Below are 25,048 nucleotides of genomic sequence, written 5' to 3'. Positions count from 1 at the left end.
AGCAAGAACTGAGAACTGATTTGCTCTCTGGTGTGGGGAAAGGGGTGACATTCTGCTTTTGGTCCTTCTAGATGAGTCCTGAATCCTTCAGGCTCCCTCTGCCCAGAGCCGTCCACACCGGCAGGATTCAGGGAGTGGGGGAGTTTGTCTAAAGATTCAGAAACCTGCAATTTGAACCCCAAGTCCTGTCTGTCTCTGATTCATTTGTGAGCAAGTGACTTTGACTTTCTTCGCTCTGTTTTTTTTTTTTTTTAGAGATGGGGTCTCGCTCTGTTGCCCTGGCTGGAGTGCAGTCACCCAGTCATAGCTCATTGCAGCCTTGATCCTCCTGCCTCAGCCTCCTGAGTACCTCGGACTACAGGCAGGCGCCACCATGCCTGACTATTTTTTTTAAGAGATGGAGGTCTCACTATGTTGCCCAGGCCGGTCTCGAAATCCTGGCCTCAAGCTATCCTCCCACTTGGGCCTCCCAAAGTGCTGGGATTTCAGGCGTGAGCCACCGCGCCAAGCTTGACTTTGACCTTTTGAGCCTCGGATTCCACTGTGTGAAGTGGGCTGTAGATTCCCATCTTGCCAACCTCGAAGGGTGCTTCTAGGAAAGCTTGGGAAATGCTTAGTGAAACCCAGTGCTCCATGGCAGAGGTTGGGTATGGTTATTATTGCTGCTGCTGTTGATTTTTGTATAATTCTGTCACTTTCTTCAATGTCAAACCCTCTCCAGGCCAAGTCCCCAGATTAACGAGTCGAGCTCTGCTGGGTAAACTTTTCGTGGCATGGCATTTCCAGCACGCTGGGGGGGAGCCCCGGAATTCAGCGCTGTGCTTCTTGAGTAGGAGGGCATTTGCTGGCCCCCCTGGAAGTCTGGCATTTGTCACTGTCCAGAAAGCCGCCCTCCTGGGAAACATCTTGGCACATGTTTCTGGCTTGGGGGAAGGGGAGGCATTTGCCTGAGAGCTGCCAGCAATTCTGAAGGGATGGTCAGCAGTCAGTCTGTGGGGCTGAGGCCAGCTCCCCTGCCAGATTCCTGCCCTCGCCCTGCCTGGCTCTGGCTAAATTGTTTTGTTGGCTCATGAGAAATAAGCCTCAGAAGGCTGGTGCTTTTCTATGGTAGCACCTTGGCTACATGATCTAACCTCTCTGTGCCTCACTTTTCTCATCTGTAAAATGGGAGTAAGAATAATTAATAATAGCGCCTTCTTCATAGGGTTATTATAAGAATTAATAATATATATAAAGTCTTAGAACACTTCTGACACACAGTGAGCACTAAATAAAGACTACTTTTCAAAAAGTTCATGTGAACTGGATGGGCTGTGATAGCTGGGGAGGGGGTGGCATTTTCTTGCTATAATTCCACATTCTACTCTCCAGCTCCAAAAAGTCAGACTTTTTATGACAGACTCACGTCAGTCAAACTCACAAGAGCCTGATGTCTAACCCACAGTGCCAGTTAATCACTTCTCAGGGAGAAATGTAGCTGCCTGATGTTCTGCGTGTCTAGAGCTCTCTCTTGCATGGATTATAGGGCCTGAAGTGGCCTCTGTGGCTGCTGACATGCCTGAGCTGCGAACATTTGGGGCTTCCATCTGTCCTCCAGGGTGGTACCAACTAAAGACAAACGGTCACTGTGGGCAGGTCTGGGCCTTTGCTTGGTTTGCCTCACTGACTCCCCCCTCCCCATATATTAGGAGTTTCCTGGTGACCACCTCCCTTCTGGTGGGCACAGTCCCCTCTCCAGTGTGTTTCAGCTGCATCTGCTCCATCCCTGCTGCTGCGGCTGCCCTGCTCTGAGTCACTGTCCTGCCTCCTGGGTTGTGGCAAAGCCCTGACAGGCCTCCCTTCCACTTGTGCCCAGCCCGGCCTCCCCAAGGCAGCCAGAGTGATCAGAAGGCAGGTCGCCCTCACTTAATTTAACCAAGGGAGCGGGTTGAATGGTGGCCCCTCAACAGATATGTCCACCTAGAACCTGTGGCTGTGACCTCAATTGGAAAAAGGGTCTTGGCAGATGTAGTTAAGGTGAGGATCTTGAGGTGAGATCGTCCTGGACAGGTGTCCTTGGAAGAGAGGAGAGGGGAAGGACACAGTGAGGAAGGTGATGAGAAGACAGAGGCTGAGGTTGGAGTGACATGTCCACAAGCCCAGGCACGCCAGGGATTGCCGGCGACACCGGAAGCCGGCAGAGACATTGCAGGGCACACGGCCCCGCCGCAGCTCGATTTCAAGCTTTGGGCCCCCAGCACTGCGAGAGAGCAAATCTGTACTAAGCCTCCCAGATCGTGGCCACGTGCAGCTGCTGCCGCGGGAGATGAGCGCGAGCGCTCGCCTCTTCCCTTCGGAGAAAGCCCGACTCCCCCCAGACTTCATCTCCTGGCCCTCTGGCCACACTGGCCTTCACTCCTAGAAAATACTGAGCTCTTTGCTGCCTCGGGGCCTTTGCATTTGCTGTTCCTCCTGCTGGAACAGTCCCTCCTCTCTTCGCGTGTCTGGCTCCGTCCCCATCCTTCCCAGGCCATGCCACCCGCTGCCCGGGATTCCCTGTTTATTTACTTCACAGCACTGACCTTAACATGTGTTTAAATAACTGCATTTAAATAATAATTAAAAATGTGTCATGTGTTTGTCTGTCTGCCTTGCTCCAGCGTCATCTCCACCAGAATAAAGACCGAGTCTGTGCTGTTTCCCCCACTCTCCCCGGCCCACTCAGGGCTCGGCACAGACGCGCGCAGCAAGTTCCTACTGAATTAATAAATAAATGTCAGCCTTTGTGTTAATACGCCCATGGCCGAGTCCTGCTCATCTTGTTTTGGCCTAGGGCATGATTTGTTGTTTTAAAGCAACTTCTGCAGATACTGTAGTCTCACTAGCTGTGTATGATTGGATTTAAAGCCTTAAGAGTTCTGGGGGACACCCCTGTGTCACCCCTATAGACCATTTGCGTAGCCTGCCTCTAGGATGTGATCATTATAGCTGAAACCAGCTATTCTTAGGAGTAATGAGTTCTCCCTCCACAGAGGTGTGCAAGTTTTCATATACACTGATTTATTTGGTCTTTGCAATTTCCAAGGACCCTGTGGGGTCTTCAGGGTCCTCCCCACTGATCTCCTGCCTGCCCCCAGCCTGCTAACTCTCTGCTGCCCCCTCCCTTTCCTAGACCATTCTTTGAGCGTTTTTGTTTTTTTTTTAAATAAGACTAGTTAAAGGCGCAGTGGCTCACGCCTGTAATCCTAGCACTCTGGGAGGCCGAGGCGGGTGGATCGTTTGAGCTCAGGAGTTCGAGACCAGCCTGAGAAAGAGCGAGACCCCGTCTCTAATAAAAATAGAAAGAAATTAGCTGGACAACTAAAAATATGTATAAAAAATTAGCCGGGCATGGTGGCGCATGCCTGTAGTCCCAGCTACTCGGGAGGCTGAGGCAGGAGGATGGCTTGAGCCCAGGAATTTGAGGTTGCTGTGAGCTAGGCTGACGCCACGGCACCCTAGCCCGGGCAACAAAGTGACACTGTGTCTCAAAAAAAAAAAAGACTAGCTAAAGTCCTAAGTATGTGCATCTGCTCACATATATAATTTTACAGTGCAATAGTTTATCAGTCCTGAATATATATTTAGTGACAGGCTTGGCTAATCTCTCATCTAATTATACTCATTAACATTTAAATGTATAATCATTAATGTATCTGGGCATGTCGGTCTAAATATTTTATAGAGGTCTTAATTACAGTAGACTTCCAGTCTTGCTAGAAAACTCTTGCGCCTCCAATTAAGGGATGGTGTCAGGTAGCTCCCAGGCCCCAGCCTGGGGCCAGGGTCTCCAGTTTTTGGCTATACTACAGAAGCAGCAACTGTCAGTTGGAGAAGATGAGACAATTGCTGTCTGTGACTTCTCGCTGCCACACCTCTGTTGGCTACAGTCACAGGGTCCCCTGGAAGAGGGGGAAATCAGACAGGATCACAAAAATTAAAAATAATAATTATTGCTGAGGATTTAGAGAGTTGATAAAAAACACTCCTTTCTTCCTCCACCAAATTAGGAAGCAGTTGTGAGAATCTCACAGAAGTCAGGCAGATCATGATCAGCATGTGATTTCTGTGACTGTGAAAGGAAATTTGGTGGCTTGGATCCTATTGACACTTAATGCCAGATGTAGACAGACCTATCTGCCTGGACTGGCTCTGGCGAGGGGTGGGCAGCAGCAACCCCCTGGGCGTTGCCGCCCACTCATAGTCACAGCTGTCTTCACCCCTTTGAAGTCTCTATGGGTTATAAAGCTCGTCTTTAGGCATTTCAGCCTATAAAGGTGCAGGGTTTTATTGTAACCATTTCACAGATTTGAACACTGAGGCTCTGTCCAAGAGGTGGCTGGGCTTCCCGAAGGCCAGATGACCAATGATGGGCTGAACAGGACCTGAATCCTTCATGTCCTGCTGCAAGGTGCACCTGGACTGGGACCCATGTTATCCCAGCAGCCATCCTAGGTCATGGGGGGACCCGACCGACAGTCCACCTCACCCCCACTTCCAGGGAGAGCTGGAGCCTGGGGCCTGCCACCAGGCATTCCCATGTCCAAGGCCAGTGTCCACCCCAGCCATGTGGCACCGGGCACTGCCCACCCAGACAAGGTTAAGAGCACGGTTCTGAGCCCGACCCACTTGGCCTGAATCCTGCCTCTGCCTCGTACCAGCCGGGGCAGCCTAACCTGCTTTTGCTGGAGGCAAGGACGGTAACTACCTTACGGGATTGCTGCAAGGACACATTTCGTGAAAACTCTCCATAAATCCAACTGCGACTGTTACTGATAATGATGGTCATCGTCATCATCGCTATTGGTGCTGGGGAAGCCACTGACCTTCCTCGTGCTGAGTGCTGTCTGGGAAGTTCTGTCCCTTAACCCTAACCATGGTCACACATGGATGTTGTCATAGCCCAGGCAGGACTTGAACCCAGGACCAAGCCCAGAGCTCATGTTCCTTCCCCAGCCCCAGGTTCGTGGTGAGGACAGCCACTCACCTGGCCCCACTTGGAGCTGTCCCACCTCATTGCCACCTCATGGGAGTGTCCCCTGATGTCGCGGAGCCAGCAGCCACCCAGAGGACACGAGCCGGGAGTGACTGCGCTCCCCACCACGCTAGCACTGCTCAGGGTCATTGCACGTACAGTGTGCGATGTGCACACACATCCTGTGACGGGGGTGCCATTTGTAAAGCTTTTTATTAAAGTATCACATAATATAGAAAAGTGCAAACCTTGTTTACATCTTGGTAAATTTTCCCAAATTGAACACCCCTGTGTGACCAGCACTCAGATCAAGCACTGGGACATCGTTAGTGTCCCAGAAGCCCTGGGCCCCCTTCCTGCCACCCTCCCCCTGGTGACTTCTAGCCCCGGAGATCAATGCCTGTTTTGCATGCTGTCTTTATAGCGCTGCATGCACTTGGCCGTGTCTGGGTCCATTAGCGTGACATTCTGTCTGTGTCCTGTGTGGCTGTAACTTGCTCATTCTCACTGGGCTGTGCGAAGGGACCACAGCGGGTGCAGCCGTTCTCCTGGCGAAGGAGAAGTGTTTGGGGAGTTTCCAGTTTGGAGCTTTTACAGATGGTGCCGCGGTGAACCTTTTAGTGCAGGTGAACACCCGGGTGTGTGCTCGTCGGAGGCGTGCCCAGGTGGGAACTCTTGTTATCCCCCTTTCACAGGTGGCCCAGAGACTGGCATGATGTGACTTGCTCAAGTCCCTCATCTGGCGAGTGGCAGAGCGGATTTGCTGTCGCTGTGGACCTCTGCCCTGCACGGCCTCTCTCCTCTCTCCTCCGCCCGGGGAGGGACTGAGCTGTTGCTACCAGGCTAGCGCCTGCGTCTGACCTTAAACAGCCCCGTGGAGTCTCTGTGGGTGGGGGGTCCCCGGGGGGTGGTAAAATCGTCCCCAATCATGGGGTGCCCAGGGCACCTTCCTGAGGGACAGTCTTGAGGACAGCAAAGCCCAGAGAAGGTGTGTGAATTCCCAAGGGCACATGTTAGCTGGCTCCTTGGGGTCCCACCTGCCTGTCCACCAGCCACTGCCTCCTCCTCCTCCTCCTCCTCCTCCATCTCTTGGGACGGACATGAGCCATCATGTTGCCTGAGAAAGGACCTCACATGCCAACATAGACTTTAACAAACAGTCCTCATTGTGTGGGGCCTGTGGCTGATGCTGCATCTCCAGAATTCTCCATGCCCCTCCCCCCTCCACCTAGGGAATGTCGGTGTTCGGGCCCATTCCCTGCCGCTATTTTTAGTGGTGATTAGGAGGAAGGAGGACTTTTCCTGGACTCCCCTTCAGAGGCTGGAAAACAACCACCGGCCCCTCCCCGCCCGGCCCCTCCCACTTCCCTCCTGCTGGTTGAGCCACCCCCCTGCTCCCCGGGGAGGAGTAGGAAGCCTGGCCTGGGCCCCCCGGCCCCCCACCCTCCTGGCATCCAGGTGAGCTCTGAGCTCCTTCTGGGCAGTGTGCCCAATGCGCAGTAGGCCCCGCAGTGCCCTGCAGCCCTTCCTGTCACTCTGTCTGTGGCTTCTCGTCCCCTCCGGGGCCTGGCCCAGCCCTTTCTAGCTTCCCCAGTGGGAGCCCTGGCCCCGGGGCATCCAGGCCTGTGGTGGGGGCTCTCCAGGAGGCCGGGCGAGGCCTCGCAGCCCCTCCCTCCCGCCTCCCCCTGCCCAGGCTCCTGACAGCTTCCATGGAGGGTCTCGCAGCCTCTGCTCAGACTCCCCCCGACAGGGTGCCGATTCCTTCTGGGTGCTGCCCAGTCCTCTCTGAGACAGCGCTGACCGTTAGGCAGTCGCTTTGCACGGTTAGCCGAGCCTTGGCAGTGAAGAGAAGTGCTCTCATTTAATGCTCACAGCCACAGAATGAGGTAGAAACTATCATCCCCATTTTACACATGAGGGAAAAGGCACAGAGAAGTTAAGGAACTTACCCCAGGTCACACAGCTAATGAATGGTAGAGCCAGGCTGCGACCCCAGGTCTCCGTCTGCAAAGCCTGGCCCCTCAGCCGTGGGTGGGCCCAGATCTCTCCGGCCCCATCTTCCACAGACACCTGCTCGGATCAGCGGTCAGCACCCAGTCGAGGCCCACACATGTGGTTGGACTTTGCAGTTAATTGCCAGCATTGAAACATCAGGAGACATTTAAGACATTAAAAATAACAATCAGCTGGAGTTTGGAATTCTCTGGAAAATTCGGGAGGTGGAGCATTGCTGGGCCCCATTCATGGAGCAGCTGCCCCCTCTAGGTGGGGCAGGTGTTCTAGGTCCCCACCCACCTATGGCAGGCCCTGTGTGCAGCTGCAGGTTCCACCCCGGGCCTGGTGGCCCTGGGCCCCTGAGCTGGAGGACCAGGGCAGGGCAGCTTCAGGTATTCGGAAATTGTGGCCACGGAGCCTCCTGCACCTTACTCAAGCCCCCAAGTCATCTAGTCACCATTCCCTTTACCTGCCATGTGCTGTGCCAAATGCCACCTCCTGGAAATAGTGTCAGACGAGGCGAGGCCCTGCCCTCACAAGGTGTCCAGACTAGGCTGGGAGGCGGGTCAGTCCTGAGCTCTGCGTCTGGTTTCCAGGCTGCTGGTGCAGAGTCCCTTGGGGCTGGGCAGGGCAGAGGCTGGGCCCGGGGCACCCGTGGCATGAGCTGTGGGCTTGGAAACCCAGGAGAGCTGCGCTGAGTTCTAAAGGCGGAGGAGACAGGGGAGCCCTCGGGGGAGAGGAAGAGATGCTTACACAACCATGTCGCACCGTAAACACAGAACACAGAGTGTCAGGTGGTAGCCAGTTCAGAGGAGAGAAAGAAAACAGGGAAGTGTGAGGGAAGACGGTGCTGAGAGAGCGATGTTCAAATGAAGAGGAGGACAGAGGGAGTGGCCACGAGGGTGGGTGGGGGAGGAAGGGCATTCCAGGCAGAGGGAACAGCCAGTGCAGGGCCCTGAGGAAGGCGGGTGTCCGCATGAACAGCAGGGAGGCCAGGGCAGCCCCCCTGGAATGTGGGCAGGGGAGAAAGAGGTCAGGCAGGTAGCGAGGTGTTGGGGACAGATCACGGGGCTCTTGTGGACCATTGGAAGGACTTTGTGCTCCCCTGTGAGTGCAGTGAGCGCCATGGGAGAGAAGCAAGGAGGCGCCATGACCTGACTTGCCTTTTAAGGGGACCACCCCACTGCCGGGTTGACGTAGACTGGAGGTTTGGGAGACCCGCTAGGAAGCTGCCGTGTGATCCGGCAGTGGGAGGGTGGTGACACGGGCTCAGGTGAGTGACGGGGTGGTAAAGGGGAGAGGTGAGAAGAGGCCAGGTCCTGGTGCTGTGTTGAAGGTAGAGCTGGCGTGGCCTGCAAATGAATTGGGTGTGGGGCGTGAGAGAAGGATGGTCAAGGAAGATTCCAGAGATTAGTGCTAGAGCAACTGGAAGGCTGAGGCCACCATGAACTGAGTTTGGGGGCAGTGAGAGGAGCAGGTTGTTGGGGGGCTGGTCGGGGGCATGCTCGTGGATGTGTTAAGTTCAAGACGCTGTTAGATGCCAAGTGGAAGTGCGGACACTCTTGGCTCCTGACTCCAGGGCCAGGTCTGGCTAGAGCATGGCCTGTCCCTCCCAGGGAGGGCAAAGGGAGACAGGCAAAGAAAAACGTTTTCTGCCCTCATGGCATAAGCTCCCGCTGTCCGTGGACTGTCCACCTTGTTCAGTCACTCATTGGAGAGTCCATCACTGTTTCCTGAGCACTTCCGACGAGCCAGGCCAGCTCCCTGCCCTCCCGGAGTTCATATTGCTAGTTGTGGGTGGACATAAAAATAATTTCGTAGACCTAGTAATTCTTCACTTACCTTTGACCCAATTAAGGGACATAAAGTCTGCCTTGTCACCTGTAAACACACTGGTGGGAGTGTGCTTGCCACCACCTCATTGGTGTGAATGGACTGGTTTTCCACCAGCTGAGAAAACTGCTTTTCACTCTTTTGGTTAAGTAGAATTAGGTGGCCTTAGTTCCATGGAGTGTGCTGGTCATTGGCACAGTGTTGACCCAGGCAAGGGTCACTGAGTAGTTCTCAAACATGCCGACCCTGATCAGTCACTGTTGGCATCTGCCTGCCCCACTGTCCAAGGCAGAGTTGGCGAATGGGCCATGTTTCCTTCCCGTGCCTGTGGCAGACATCACTAGCCAACCCAGGTTCACCTGGTTGATTAGTGATGTCTGCCACGGCGTGGGACTGGAAAATAAGAACCTGTTCCAGATACTTGCCTTTCCTGCCACAGGCAGGCAACGGGTAGGGAAGGTCATGCTGGCTAACTTTCTGGGGTACACTTGGCAGAAAGCCTCTGTGGGACACCTGGGAAGATCGTGGGTCTGAGCATGCAAATCCTGGGTCCAGGTTCCAGGTCTGCCATTAACACTGTCAGGAGCAGAGCCGCCCAGGTGGGACCCTGGCCAGCCCCCAGCCCGCGTCCCTGTACCCCAGCCCTGGCTCCAGAGCACAGTTTTCTGAGCCACCACGGGTGTCTGCCACTTGTCCAGCACCTTGGGTTGGCTTTTCTCTCTTGCCTGAGCACCACCTCCCCGGGCAAGAGGCTGAGTAGCCTTTCTAAAGGAAGTTAAACTCCAACCGCTTCTGAACTCAGCCTTATTCGTCTTTCAGACAGGAAAAGCCAAAATAAACTGGTGCACACCAGTCCCGAGACCATAAATCTATGGCTTTGACCTTGCTGCCCTCGCCGTGCCCTCCCTTCTCCCTGCCCTGGGGCTCTCTTCTCAGAAACCAGCGTGTTGGTCAAGTCAGCCTGCTTCTCCCGGGGCCTCCTGGGGCGGGAGCTCAGGCCTGGGAGCCCCGGGGAGCCGGGAACGCTCGCTGAGCACCTGCTGTATTCAGCCCAGCTCTGAACTGGGTCATGTCACACAGAGCCACGCGAGGCAGAGATTGTCACATGCAGATCAACAGCTCAGGAAAGGGAAGCTCAGAGAAGGTGCATGTGGTGTCTCGGGCCTCCAGCTAGTGAGGAGCAGTGCCCGGACTGGAACCCAGGCTCCGTGGCTCTGACACTGTGTCTTTCTGAGGTTCTCTTCTCCCCAGTTGCTCGAAGTCCACACCCCACAGTTCACTCGGGACAAGACTGGGGCAGGAATTATCACACAGTCAGCCGTCTGCATCCGTGGATTTGATCAAACTTGAAAATATTTGGCAAAAAAAAAATGGATAGTTGTGTCTGCACCGAACATGTACAGGACTTCTTTCCTGCCATTAGTCCCTAAGCCATACAGAATAAAAACTGTTTACACAGCTTTACGTTGTAGTCAGTATTAAAAGTAACCTAGAGATGATTCAATGTATACAGGAGGATGTGCATAAGTTACATGCAAATACTGTGCCACTTGATGTCGGGGATTTGAGCATCTGTGGATTTGGTATCCAGGCGGGTCCTGGAGCGAACCTCCCACACTACCCAGCGATGCCCTCAGTCGCCATCCTACAGATGAGGAAGCTGAGACTTAATGAAACGTGGGCAGATTCCTAAGTTGGTGCTTCTAACCCAGCTGTGTTGGCCTAAGAGTCAGGACACCTGGGCGGAATCGCTGTGTGACGTTGGACATTCTCTTTCCCTCTCTGGGCCTCCGTTTCCCCATCTGTAAAGGGAAGTTGAACTGGAAGAACTCTGAGCCTCACATTGTGGTGGGTGTTTATTCAGAGGGTTCAAGTCCAACAAATTGGTTTGCCAGGCCCTCCTGGTCCCGCCTGCCCCTTCTCATTTTACCTCCTGCGGGTTCTGCGGGTCAGGAGTATTGAATGGAAAAGAAAGGGGGCCCTCTGCTGGCCGCGGCTGAGATTGCCGTACGTGGGCTGGTTCCGCTTGACTACCTGCCACCTCCCTCCCCACCTCTGAGCTCAATTTGTCAGGGGTCTCCCCAGACTGGAAATTCTTACAAGGGCTCCTGGCCTTGGAACATCCAGGACGGGGCCCACGGGCTTCTGAGCTCCGACTCATGGGAAGCCTGACTGTGTGCGTGGAATGAGACGGTGTCTTGGGCTGGCTGAAGGTCCCACAGCAGGGAGAGGTGGCTGGGAGGAGTCCTTGAGAGCCGCTGACGAGCACGCATGCGCACGCGCACACACAGCAGCAGTGGGGTGCACGCCGGACTGTCAAGCCACCTCCAGTGGAAACCTCGGCCAGCCCCCGCGGGAAGGGAAGGGAGCTGCAGAAACAGCGTCTCGTGGCGGGAGCGTTCGGTGTGAGCATCTGGGTCATCTGCTGGCTCTGTGGCCCGGGGCCGCGGGTTGCGCCGTTTACCACGGTGAGCGTCCCGGGAGGGTCCGTGAACGGTGTGAGAGGGTCACGGTCAGGCGTCCTAGACTTCAGGCCAGGGGCCACGACTTCAACTGTGGGGTTATGGGGCCTCAGTTTCCTCCTCCGTGAAACAGGTTCAGCCCCACCCTGGCGAGCAGATAAGCGCAAGTGCGTGGTCACCAGCTGTGCCGTGGGGGGTGGCTTGGGGTTGGCGATTTCAGAGGCAGCAGAGCAGCGGGGTGAGGAGGCCAGGTTCCGAATCTCCCTGGTCACCCACTTCCTCGTCTAAGATGTAGGATGACTTCATAAGGTAGTTAGGAGACTTAAGTGACCAAAACCCATAAAGGGCATAGAGCAGCACCTGGCACTTCCTAAGTGTCGGTCAGTACATGGGAATCGTTTTGGCATCTGGGAGACCGAGGCTCAGGGAGGTTAAGTGGTGAACCTGCGGCTCAGGGCCAGGCTGGGAAGTCAGAGCTCCGCACCCAGACTGGGGCCACCGTACCCCACTGTCTGGCCTTGGCCGTGGACGTGTTTGTGGGGTGCTGCTGATGCCCTGGCACCCCTTCACGTGGGGCAGTGAGTGGTCAAGGTGAGGTCTGCTGGAGTCTCAGAAGCTAACAGGCAGCTCACAAAATCCATCACCCTCACCATGCTGGGATGCTGGGGGGAAACTGAGGCTCAGAGAGGGGAAAGATGAGAGCCTGTCCCTCAGTCCCAGGCGTGGCTCTAAGGAGAAACCCTTCGTGCTCAAGATTTCCCTTTAAAATCCCTTACTCTCCCAGCCCACGGGCCCCAGAAGCTGAAAAGCCGAGAGTTAACCTGTTGGTTCTGTGTGCATGTCGGCTGTGGCCTCCCTGCCTCTGGGCATTGGAGGCTCTGGTTTGCCCAGGGGGAGCGAAGGCATGACTCCAGGGACCTGTCTTCTCTCTCTGGTCCCCACCCGCTAAAGTTTCACTTGCAGCAGTTAAGCGTGGGGCTGACACTGTTCCCTTGCATCCCACCCCTGGGGCAGGGGCACCCAAAGCCAGGGAAGGAAGAAGAGGTCCACTGTGGAAGCTTGAGAGCAGTGACATACTCAGAAAAGTGCCATTGTCACGGGGCCACAGCTGGGCCCCTGGTTATGCCCTCATCTCATGCATGCATGTGGTCACCTCTGAGTTGGAAAACCAAATGTGTCCCCCTACACCCTCCCTCCCACCCATGGAGTCCCCCACACTCCCAGGAGAGGAGCTGGAGGGGTCTCATTCCATGATCCTGATGGGCATGACATTGCTTGCCACCATGCAGTGGTTCTGGTGGCCTGGCTGCTGGAATGGAACCCTCGGGGTGAAGCCGGGTGCCTGGGAAGGTGAACGGAGCACTAGAGACCTGCAGGCTGAGTCAGGCCGGTCCCGGAGAGACAGCCCGTCTTGCAGCAGGAGCGTTTGGAGAACATCGGAAAGGGGCTTGAAGGAGAGGCGGAAGCAGAGCAATGAGGAAGGAAGGAAGAGCCCGCTGTGTCATTTTCATAGCTATGTGTATATAGGTTTTAAGTTGTTTCTTGGGGGTCCATCATGCCAACCGCCCTGTTTGGGTAGAGTTATACCAGCTGTGTACGGACTGCACGCCGGCCTCTGTGTGCGTGACGGTTCCAGAGATGCCTTATCGTCATTTTTAGTTGATCTTTACTTGGCGTTTGTGCCCAAAGACTCAGCTTTCATGTTTCCTTGGTCCTCAACCTGGCAGGGTCCAGCCCAGAGCTGGACAGAGCAAGGATCCCCCACGGCGCTCGTGGGAAGGAAGCGTGAAGCGAAGCCTGTGGAAGTGGGGGTGACAGCACTTCTCCCAGCCTGCCCTGACACGGCAGCCAGGAGCCAGCGTGTTGTGACAGGAAACCCCACAAACACTGGGGCTTGGTTTTCCCCTGTTGTAAGGAATCCTGGTGCCACCAGGGAACCAGGCCTCCTGTTCTTCCTGTCCCCATTCTCAGCCCGTGTCTCCTTCCTCGTGCTCGCGAGACTGCTTATAAAGAAAGCAGTGGGTTTCCCAGTAGGTGTCGTTGTACATCTTGAGTGGCCAGAACCGTGACACGTGCCCCTCCCCGCTGCAGGGGAGCTTGGGAAGTTGAGCGTTTTCGCTGGACACGTTGCCCTCTCCAAACAAAATTGGAGTAATCTTGGTGAGGAGGAGGGTGGTGGATACAAGTGTCAGCCACCCACAAGGCAGGGACCGCGTCTGGCTCACCCTGGTTCTCACAGCGGCAAGCGTGGAGCCTGGCACACAGTAGGTGCTTCATTGAACAGTTTGGGGGAGCTCTAGTCTCCTCTTAGGAAACAGCTACTAATCTGGAGGCAAAGGTCCAGCCCCCAGTCAGATGGTAGAGCCCCCGCCCCACCACGGTGGCAGCCAAGAGGCTGCACCATCGCCCTCCTCAAAGACCATTTGGCTGCAGCATCACCCCTCTCAAAGGCCATTTGGCAAAAGTCAGAAAAGGCCTGGGAATGCCACATTAGGGGGCCGAAAGGGCTTCCCTCCCAGTCTCCAGTCGCCAGGAGCAGAGTCTGGAGCTTGGTTTTATCCGGATGGGGTTAATGAAGACAGCAAGTCAGAGCCTGGGGGGGTTAATTTCCAACCAGAGGGCAGAGACGTGACTTTGCTGCCAACCAGAGGGCAGAGGTGTGAGCCCCCGGGGAGCCCGTGCAACCTGCTTGGCAGCAGCTTCTCCCCACTGGGGCAGGAGGGCCATCGGAGGCTCCGGGGAAGCCACTGAGGTAACATTGCTTGGGGCAGCACCCACACCCGACACAGCAACTCCCCGAGCTCAGCAGCCCCCCGTGCTGTTCTGAAACCAGCCTGAGACTGAGGCCGGCACCAGTCAACCGCAGCCCTGCCACCGACGGGCTGTGTGGCCTCAGCGTCGTCCCCTGTAAGGTGGGATGATAGAAGTACCCACACACCCACCCACCCTTCCTGGAAGTGCAGCCAGAGTCCCGTGAGGCTGTGCACATGGAAGTTCCCAATTCATCCGTGACCGCTGGGCCACGCTCTTCGGTAAGGTCCCTTCTGACCCGGTTACATCTTTAGATGCGGGGTTTTCTTAAAGTGAGGTTCGCCAGTAATGTGGCCACACTGTGCTGGAGGTCAGGGCACAAAACTAGCCCAGCTGTGTCCCCCTTCCCACACACAGTCCCCAGGCCCGCGGTGTGTCCCCCCTGCCTGGCAGGAAGGAAGCAGAAGAGTCCCCCCTCCACGGACTCTGCTGTCGCTCCCCTTTAAGGTTCCGGCCCAGCAGGCCTGGAATTCCAGCCCTGGTGACCTGAGCCGCTGCTCTGCCAAGCTGACCAGGAAGGGGACGGAGCCAGGAAGCTCAAAGCTGGAATTTAAAGGGCCACCCGAGACCTGGGGTCCCACTGCATGAGTCCCCTCCCCCTGGCTCTGCACACGTGATGGCATGGCCCCAGCTGACCTGTCTCCCACCCTGTTCTACCCAGCAGAGGGGGCAAAGGGCAGGAGGATGAAAGGGGCCCCCCAGGGCCCGAAGGATGTCAGCTTATGTTGGGCACCAGGCCAGGAGCTCAGTGTCCTCACGTCATGGCTGGTGTCCCCAGCTCTTTCATATACACAGGCTGAGTTTGCAGGGTTGCACATCCAGGACAAGACAGCCATTGCCTCCCCACATTTCTGCCCCCAGTTAGACATGGGGCCGGGGTCTCCCAGTTTGGGGGCTTCACTGTGGAGACAGCGTAACGTGGAGTCAAGTGTGTAGGCTTTGGGGTCAGACATGGCTGTGTGACTTTAAGCAAATGACTGAACCACTCTGGGTCTTCTCAGACTAGAAGCTTCTAGACCCAAGGTTGCCCAAAATTACTCCCCCCATCCCCCACCACCTCCACAATTCCAGGCACAAGGAGCCCTCAGGGAGGGGTTAGAAACCCCTCCTCAATAAGGGGATGGGGTTCTGGGGGCCTTTGGGAAAAGGTGTGGAGCCCACCCTGCAGTCGGAGCATGCCCTGAGCCTGCACCTCTGACCAAAGACAGGGCTGGGGGGAGAAGTCACACTGCCTTGCAGGAGGCCACTCAAAGTGTGTGACACTATGTGTTTTGTTTTTTTAACAACTTTAATGAGATACAATTCACATACCATACAATGCACCCATTCAAAGCGTACAATTCAGCGGTTTTTAGTATATTCACAGAGTATAGCCACATCACTCATCACAACAACCAATGTTAGAACATATTCATCATCTCGAAAAGAACCTCCACACCCTTCAGCAACCACCACCCCTCCAGCCCAGCGCCCCCCCCAACCCTAAGCCCTAGCTCTAGACAGCCGGTCGTCTCCTCTCTGTGCACAATAACGAAAATAGATTTGCCTATTGTGGACATTTCACATGAGTGGAACCTACCATGCGGGGCCTTCGTCTCTGGCTCCTTTCACCCAGCATGTATCCAAGGTCCCACCACGGCGCTGCGGCCACCATCACAGCTGGGCTTCCGTACCTGTGGGTTTCACATCTGTGGATTCAACCAACTGCGGATCAGAAATACTTGGGGGGAAAATGGGTGGTTGCGTCTGTACTGAACACGGACTGACTTTTTCCCTCGGTCTTCCACCTTATTGTGTATTCCCCCAGCAATCCAGTGTAATAACGGTTTACATAGCGTTGGCGTTGTGTTAGGTATTATTCGGTATTAGATTTGAAGTGTGCAGGAGGGTGTGCACAGGCGACGTGCAAATACAACACCATTTCTATAAAGGACTTGAGCATCTGTGCATTTTGGTGACCACAGGGCGTCCTGGAACCAATCCCCCATAGACACTGAGGGACAACGTGCTTGTTTTTATTGTTAAGTAATATTCCATTGTGTGGCTATATCTCATTTTGTTTATTCATTCACCCATTGATGGATTTTTGGGCAGTTTCTGCCTTTCTGGCTATCATAAATAGTGCATTTGTATCAAGTTTTTTTGTAGACAGATGTTTTCATTTCTCTTGGATGTATGCCTGGGAGTAGAACTGCTGGGTCAGGTGGTAACTCTATGTTTAATCTTTTGAGAAGCTGCCCGACTGTTTTCCAAAGCAGCTATGCCATTTTATGCTCCCACCAGCTGTACATGAGGGGTCCGATTCCTCTGCATCCTCACCAACACTTGTCATTGTCTTTTTTATTTTAGCCACTCTAGCGAGTGCGAAGTGGTATCTCATTGTGACTTTGATTTGCGTTTCTCTGATGGTGGAGGGTGTTGAGCACCTTTTCACATGCTTACTGCCATTTCTTGGAGAAATATCTAGTCACGTCTGTTGCCTTTTTTTTTTTTTTTTAGCATTTAAAAAATGTATTCACTAAGACACTTGGTTGATACATATTGAGGTAAAGCATCCAAAAAGAATACATTACTGAAAATTATTATTATATATGCCCGTTACTAGTTATGAGTGAAAAAGGCCTGCTATAAAAGCTACTTAGTGATTAATAATAACTCAGTGATTATGAGTTTCAGCTCACAATTTGCATGAGCAAAAAATATAACTTATTTTCCTACAACTGAAATCAGTTTCTATTTTGAACCCTAATTCTGCCTTTATGGAGCATGACACAGTCTGGCTCTATTTTTTTTTTTCTTCCTTTTTTTTTTTTTTTTCAATTTTTTTTTTTTTATGTCAGCATATTACAGGGGTACAAATGTTTAGGTTACATGTATTGCCCTTGCTCCACCCGAGTCAGAGCTTCAAGTGTGTCCATCCCCCAGACAGTGTGCACCACACTCATTAGGTGTGTACATACCCATTCCTCCCCCCATCTACCCGACACCCGATGAATGTTACTACTATATGTGCAGTTAAGTGTTGATCAATTAATACTAATTTGATGGTGAGTACATGTGGTGCTTGTTTTTCCATTCTTGTGATACTTCACTTAGTAGAATGGGCTCCAGCTCTATCCAGGATAATATAAGAGGTGCTAGATCACCATTGTTTTTTGTGGCTGAACCAATACATATACCACATTTTATTAATCCACTCATGTATTGATAGGCACTTGGGTTGTTTCCACATCTTTGCAATTGTGAACTGTGCTGCTATAAACATTTGAGTGCAGATGTCTTTTTTGTAGAATGTCTTTTGTTCTTTTGGGTAGATGGGATTGTAATGGGGTTGCTGGGTCAAATAGTAGTTCTCCTTGTAGCTCTTTGAGGTTATCTCCATATTGCTTTCCACAGAGGTTGTACTAGTTTGCAGTCCCACCAGCAGTATATGAGTGTTCCTGTCTCTCTGTATCCACACCAACATTTATTGTTTTGGGACTTTTTGATAAAGGCTATTCTCACTGGGGATAACTGATATCTCATTGTGGTTGCCCATTTTTTAAATGAGTTCTTCTTGTTATTGAGCTGTAAGAGTTATTTGTACATTCTAGATGTAAGTCCTTTCCTTCTCAGATACAGGATTTGCAGATGTTTTCTCCCTAATTTCTCAGTGATATCCTTTGATGCACAAAAGTTTTTAATGTGGATGAAATCCAATTTATCTGTTTTTCCTTTTATCGCTCATACTTTTGGTGTCATATCTTGGTGCATGTTTTTAATCTGACACTTCTCAGATGAGGGACTGTCAGGCTGGGCTGAGTGGTTCTGATGGGCTCAGCATGGCCCTGGGGGTTCATTTCGGCCAGGAATTGGGGCCCTCCAGCTTCCTGGGCCGTGGGTGTCAGGAGCTCACCAGGCCTCAGCTCTTCCTTGAGCTGTCTGGGAAGGACACTTAAACAAGGACTGCAGCCGGGCGCGGTGGCTCATGCCTGTAATCCTAGCACTCTGGGAGGCCGAGGCGGGCGGATTGTTTGAGCTCAGGAGTTTGAGACCAGCCTGAGCAAGAGCAAGAACCTGTTTCTAATAAAAATAGAAATTATATGGACAGCTAAAAATATATATAGAAAAATTAGCCGAGCATGGTGGCGCATGCCTGTAGTCCCAGCTGCTTGGGAGGCTAAGGATTGCTTGAGCCTGGGAGTTTGAGGTTGCTGTGAGCTAGGCTGACGCCACGGCACTCTAGCCCAGACAACAGAGTGAGACTCTGGCTCAAAAAAAAAAAACCAAGGACTTGCTCCCCTGGTTGAATCAATTAATCTGAGAAATCTGAGAGGTGAGGCTAGGGACTCTAGACACAGGTGGGCCTGGGTTTGAATCCAGGAAAAGCCACTGAGTGACGTGGGAGCTGGGGAAGGCCACTTCATCCTTCTGAGCCCTGTTTTCCCATCTGTTAAAGAGGGTGACAGTGGTAATGCCCCTTTCGGCATTCAGGCACCTGGAGGAAACAGCGAGGGTCTCAGGCGCTAACTCACTCTTCTGTCCCCAGCCATGAAAGCCGACCGGAAGCGCTTAAAGGGCGAGAAGACGGACCTGGTGAGCCAGATGCAGCAGCTGTACGCCACGCTGGAGAGCCGCGAGGAGCAGCTCCGAGACTTCATCCGCAACTACGAGCAGCACCGCAAGGTCAGCAGCCGCCTGCCCTCCCCTGCCCTCCCCTCTGCAGACACGCCAGCTCCCTCATCTCCCCTGCTTGCTGGCCACGTTCCGGGCCCAGCACGGGGTCTGCCTCGCGAATCCCGAAACACAGGTGGGGAGGCCTCCGTGTGTCCAGCAGGCCCGGGCACCGAAATGAAACTGGCACAGCCCCTGGCTGGGGGCTCCGTGTCTCCTGGGCAGACAGGTCTGGACAGGACAGTACGGCCGGGACAGTGTAGGCTCAGGAGTCCGGCTGGTTCAGATCCCGGCTCCCCATGTGTGCGCCCTTGGCCATCTCACTTAACCTGCAGAGCCTGAGTTTCCTCTTCTGCAAAATGCTAATTGTAAAGACCTTGCAAGGTCGCCCTGAGGATTCTGTGAGATGACGAATGCCGAGCACCTGGCCTGGAGCCTGGCACGTAAGGAGCACGCATTAGTGCTCACAGGTGCACAGCTGACGCTCAGTAACACCGTAATAAAAGTGAAGAGGGAGCTGGGAAGCACGAGCGAGACACAGGAAATTCTGTCTGTGGGAGGGAGTCTTGGAAGGCCTCACGGAGTAAGTGGCATATGTGTTGGGCTTTGTGGGATGGGTAGGACTTTATGGGTCAGATGACTGAGGAATTTGGTTCAGCACATATCTGTCTGGTATGTGTGGGGTAGACATGCCAAGAGGATACTGAAACTTGAAGAAAGTCAGTTTCCCAGCCGAGCAGGCGTTGGTGAGCTGCTTCCTCTACAGGGAGAATTATCACCTTCAGGTATGCAGGGCAGAAAGATGGTTGAAAACCACTGTCCAAGTCCATGACACCATGTGACAAGGGCTATGACCAAGCCGTGTACACAGAGCAGAAACGGAGTCGGGAGGTTCGTTCAGCTCGAAGCTTCTCTGGTGATGGAGGGTTTGAGCGGTTCTCTGAATGGTCGGTGGCCGTGGGCGGGTGGAATGCGTCCTCTCAGAGCTGTTGCCTCTGAGCCAGAGCTGAGAGGCCAGGGTGTCAGAGACTGAACTTGACTCTAGGTGCTTGTCCCTCACACCCCTCTGGTCTTCACCAATGACGCTTGTCACTTCTGGGCGTGCACATCACTGCCTCTCTGTGACTAGAACAGGAGCTCAGGGAGCCACCCCCGTGGAGAGGGAGGCACAGGGACCCTGCTCTCCCCGCTGTCTGATGACGCAGAGGCACACCTGCGTGTACACTCGGGTGTGAGCATGTGTGCTCACAGGCATGCTCTGTCGTGGTTGTAGTGTGTACTTTTAAGTGCTTACAGGCAGTTCTCAGAGCCTTGTGTGTGTTTATTCATTGATACCGATACGATTATCCCCCATTTCACAGATGAGCCGACAGACACAGGTGAGATCACTCATCCACGGTCATGCAGCCGGCCAGCAGGGCGGGGTTTACAGGGCCTGGGTCCCGTATGCCCTGCGCTATGCGCCTCTCCCCCAACCCTCGTCTTCTCCCCCGGGTGCCCAGCACAGCGTCTTACTGCAGCCTTGGGTCCCGCCTCCCCCTCTCTGTCGACCTCTCTCCGTTCTCCTTCCCCAGCTGGAGGGTCTAGACAGGTCCCAAGGAGCCCGGTCTTTCTTCAGCAGTTGAGGCAGGGAGAGCCTTTGCCTTGCTGGCCCTGTGCCTATCAGCATGGAAGCCTGGTCACCCCATGTTTGGCAGGGACAGGACACAGGGGGCAGGAGACAGGCTCCACGCTGACCTTGCACACCACTCTTCCCCCAGGTCATCAGCTTCCTTGGTTTGGGACCAGGTGGCACAGTGGTTAAGAGAAGACAGCTGGGTTAGAATCTCACCTCCGTGCTTGCTAGCTGGGTGATTCGTGCAAACAGCCGACTCTCCCTGGTCTCAGCCTTCTTGTCTGTAAAGCAGGATAATGATAGCAGCTAATCAGAGCCCAGTGTTGTCAGCAGTGAAGTTTCCGGTGCTCGGAAAGCAAGCTAGGGGGAAAAATGCTTGCTATCGTTATTATTTATTCACATCTTTTTTTTTTTTTTTTATGAGACAGGGTCTCAACCTGTTGCCCAGGTAGAGTGCAGTGACAGTATCATAGCTCACAGCAACCTCAAACTCCTGGGCTCAAACAATCCTCCTGCCTCAGTCTCCCAAGTAGCTGGGACTACAGGTGCACACCACAACGCCTGCCTAATTTTTTCTATTTTTGGTAGAGACAAGGTCTTGCTATGTTGCTTGGGCTGGTCTCAAACTACTGGCCTCAAGTGATCCTCCCATCTCAGCCTCCCCAAGTGCTGGGCTTAGACATGAGCCACCTCACCCAGCCTGTTGTGGTTATTGCCTTTGGGGATTCAGAGTCAGCCATTTGATCACAAAGGTTCCACAGTGGCCCCCAAAGCCCTTCCCGCAGGCCCCTCCTCTGCCGCTGCCTGGTGTTGGTCTCGCTGGCAGGCAGAGAAGGAAACGGCGTGTGTGGCCGTGGCTGCCCCACACAGAGCCCAGTCCTGGGAGGACGGTGGGGAGGGAAGCACTGGGCAGAAAGGAGGCCGTGAGGCCCGCCTGCATCCTTCTCCCCCCAGGGGCCGAGCCCCTCCAGGTGTCCCCAGCCCAGGAGGAGCCCCACCTGTAGCGACGCCCGCCGTGCTCTGTCCCCCGCCCACAGGAGAGTGAGGACGCGGTCAAGGCCCTGGCCAAGGAGAAGGACCTGCTGGAGCGTGAGAAGTGGGAGCTGCGGCGCCAAGCCAAGGAGGCCACGGACCACGCCACGGCGCTGCGCTCCCAGCTGGACCTCAAGGACAACCGGATGAAGGAGCTGGAGGCTGAGCTGGCCATGGTGAGACCCCTTCCCCCCACCCAGGGCAGGACGGGCGTCTGCTCGCAGCATCCTGGGAATCAGGACACCTGGCATAGGCTCCCCCCTGGGCCCCAGAGTGGGGCGGGTGGTACAGAGCAGGACACGGGCAGGGGGCTGGGGCTCCTGTGATGCTCCGTACACTCCCCTGCGAGGCCACGGAGGCCACGCCACCCCAGAGCCTGGAACAGCGTCTGTCCGGCTGCCTTGACGCTCTGCACTTCCCAGGTTACTCTTAAAAATAAAAAAAAAGAAGATTTTTGCTTAAAATATACATATTTGTTTAGAAAAAGATATGGGAGGAAATATACCAAAATATTAACATTAGTTAGGGTGGTAGGATTACAAGTGACATTTATTTATTTAGCCTATTTTCAGATGTGTCTGGAGCAAAAATGTCTCACTTAGGTCATCAAGGAAAACAAGGTTATTTTTTTCCTAACCCAAAACAAACCCTCAAAACACTCCCAAACACTCTGTTTTCTGAGGAAGTGCGCAGCCTGTGCATTGGGGGTGGGGCGGGGCAGAGAGCCCAGGTCCACAGCCCTGGAGGTCGGTTCTGCCTGCCGCTGTGTGACCTTGTGCCACTCGCTGAACTGTTCTGGGCTTCAGTGCCTTGCATTTGTTACTGGGCTGGGAGTGGGGTCACAGTCGCACCCGCCTTCCCCACAAGGTGGCTGGGTAGGTGCAGACAGCTCGTGGCTAGAGGGGCCTTTGAAAACCACCAAGGCCTCAGTGTGGTGGTGGCCGGGAGGACACGCGGGGACTCCTGAGGGGTGGGGTGGGGCACACGGCTCTCAGGATTCCTCGTCCCAAGAGTGCTGATGTTGGCTAACGCTGTGGGTACAGCTGTGGGAGCTGGGTTCGAATCCAGCCCCTGTTGCTTCCTGACTGTGTCTTAGGGCAGGAGCCTTCACCTCTCTGGCCCCTATTCTGTCCACTCTCAGGGATAAGTGCGTGTACACTTGACCTTTGAACAACGCAGGGGTCGGGGCACTGCCCCCTGCACAGTGAAAATCCATAGGTAACTGTTGACTCCCCAGAACTTAACTACTTACGGCCTGCTAGTGCCCGGAAGCTTCACCAGTAACAAACAGGCGATTAGCACACACAGTGTATGTCACATGCATGACATGCTGCATTCTCACAGGAAAGGAGCTAGAGAAAAAATGTGGCCAAGAAAACTGTAAGGAAGAGGAAAGTTGTTTACTAAGCAGAAGTGGATCATCACAAAGTCCCCATCCTCGTCATCTTCACCCTGAGGAGGCCGAGGAGGAGGAAGAAGGGGAGAGTCAGTCTTGCTGCCGCAGGGGTGGCAGAGGCAGGAGAAAAGCCGCAGGATAAGGGACAGGGCAGTGCTAACCTGTGGCATTCAAGGGTCAGCTGCACTCCACGGGGCTCCTGTGAGGCTTTCAATGAAGTGATGCAAGAGGAGCGCTTAGCACGGTGCCTGTCCCTGGCACATGGTGACATGTAGTTTTCTAAGGTCCCTTGCCTTAGGACCAGGCAGCCAGGACAGGGTCCAGGGGCCTCTCCTTGGTCTCCTTGTCCAATGCTGACCCCTAGTGGTGGGAGCTGCTGGGCAGGGAAAAGCTGCAGCTGCCAGGACCCCGGGTGGGTAGGGGGGACGGGGTTCCCACCAGTGGGGTCAATGGTGCTGGAATCCCCGCTGCCTCCTGCAGCCCAGACAGGAGCCCTTTTGAGTTGCAGGCCAGGAAATGGGGTGCAGGATGAGGCCCCTGTTCTCCCGGCCTTCCTAGTTCCCGGTGGACAGACAGATGTGTCTTCCTTGCCTTGGAACACTGGCCTCGGGCCTCCTGGGGACTCCCGGGGCTTTCTGGACTGAGAGCCAGCTCTCCTTGCCTTCCACTCCCACTGCATCCGGACTCTCAACCTGCTTCTATTCTGGCCAACAAAACTCGGGTTCCGGCTCCTTCTTCTGGCAGACACTGGTGGTTCAGAGCTGCCATCGGCCCAAGCCCAAGGGTGGGTGAGGGCAGGACCCTGCACCGTCTCCCCTTCCCTCGTGGTCTCACCGCCCAGTCTTAGGGAGGGCGTAAGTCATCCTGCCGTAGCCACCAAGGCTGCTGCTTGTTAACGTGACAGGGGGCCAGACTGGATCCTTGGCGTGCGTGTGAGTTACTGCTCATCTAACCCGGCTTGGGAAGTAGAAACTGTTTGACAATATCAGTCGCTGATACTTTCCAGTATTCTTACCATGGGCCAAGCACACTTCGTGGCAGCCATGGGAGGCAGGCATGGTCTGTATCCCCATCAGACATTGGGGGCAGGAAGGCAGGAGAGGTGAGGAGCCCCCCCCTTAGGGTCCCACACCCCAGAGGTGGCAGGGCCAGGATCACAAACAGGTGGTCCGATTTCAGAGCCCAACTACAGAGCCCTGTGCTCGGGCCTGGGTCACCTCGTCGCACAGCGCCAGGGGGCATTACTTATATAAACGTGTCTCCTCTTGGTTTCCTCGTCTTATGTAGTGGGACCCTGAGGCTCAGAATGGTGGAGTAACTTCCTCAAGGTCACAGCACGTTAAGCAGGAGAAGGGGAGTTTGAACCCAGTTCTGTCTGACTGTTGTCACATGGACCTGTTTGTGCCAAGTTGCCAATTCCCGGGAGCATGACCTTCCGGGCTCGGATGCTCAGGAGGGGGCGGAGGCTGAGGGCAGTGGGTGCAGAGCTCAGGGGCGTTCCCAGCCGTAGGTCGCGTGTAGCGGGAGAGGTTGGTTGGAGACGTGAGTTGCCGTAGGGAGATGATGGTGTGTGCGCCCACACGTGTTTTAGACCAGACACACCTTGTGTGCAGCTCCTTTCTGTTGTGTCTCTGTCTCAAGTCTAAAACCCCGAGTGGGCAGAGTGGGCGATTTGTGAGCGGTTCCTGTGCTTCAGAACCCACAGGTCCACCCCCCATTCTGAAGGACCGACCGTAGGGACCTCTCAATTGTCAGGAGGGAAGGATGTCAGGCTGCCATTCCCAGGCCCAGACCTGGGAGGAGAAAGCCGGTGGGGGTGGGGGGGGATCAGGAGAGCGACCCCTCTCACACCCTCCTGTGCTGCTGCAAAGGGCTGCCTGTCCCAGGGGCCGCCTTGGCGTTCCTGTGCTTCCCACGGACGCGGCCGGGAATGTCTGCAGGAGGGGAGCGCCGAGGGTTCATTGCTGCATGACGCAGATCGCCCTGGGTGCCCATTTCTCTGGGTCCCACTTTCCAGGCAGCCCAGATGGAGGGGGCAGAGGAAGCAGGGAGTGGGCATCACCCCAGACACAGCTTAGTGGTGGCAGCCCGGAGAGCTGTGAGGCTCTACCTGCTGTACCTGGAGGGAAACCAGGTGTCACCTGAGTGAGGCGGGCTGGTGCAGGAAACGCGAGTCTGTACGGCGGTTCTGAGACACACCTAGCCTAGTTCTTCCTCAAACAGAGGGATCGCCCCATTGTTCTTGCAGGCGGCCACCA

General features: G+C 54.6%; 1 protein-coding gene across 2 annotated transcripts in view; it reads left to right on the top strand.

Annotated features, from left to right (window-relative positions):
- The window catches only part of KAZN (kazrin, periplakin interacting protein), a 108,339-nt gene that overhangs the window by 73,721 nt on the left and 9,570 nt on the right, over window positions 1–25,048 (top strand). For both annotated transcript variants that reach the window (XM_045548664.1, XM_045548665.1), the window contains exons 3-4: window positions 18,623–18,759; window positions 21,400–21,570. In XM_045548664.1, the coding sequence (XP_045404620.1) occupies window positions 18,623–18,759; window positions 21,400–21,570 (308 nt within the window). The remainder of the gene's footprint in view (window positions 1–18,622; window positions 18,760–21,399; window positions 21,571–25,048) is intronic.

Source organism: Lemur catta, chromosome 3 (assembly GCF_020740605.2).
Source record: "Lemur catta isolate mLemCat1 chromosome 3, mLemCat1.pri, whole genome shotgun sequence".
NCBI lineage: Eukaryota > Metazoa > Chordata > Mammalia > Primates > Lemuridae > Lemur > Lemur catta.
The sequence above is the reverse complement of the archived record's forward strand: the minus strand, read 5'-3'. Positions and strand labels throughout refer to the sequence as shown.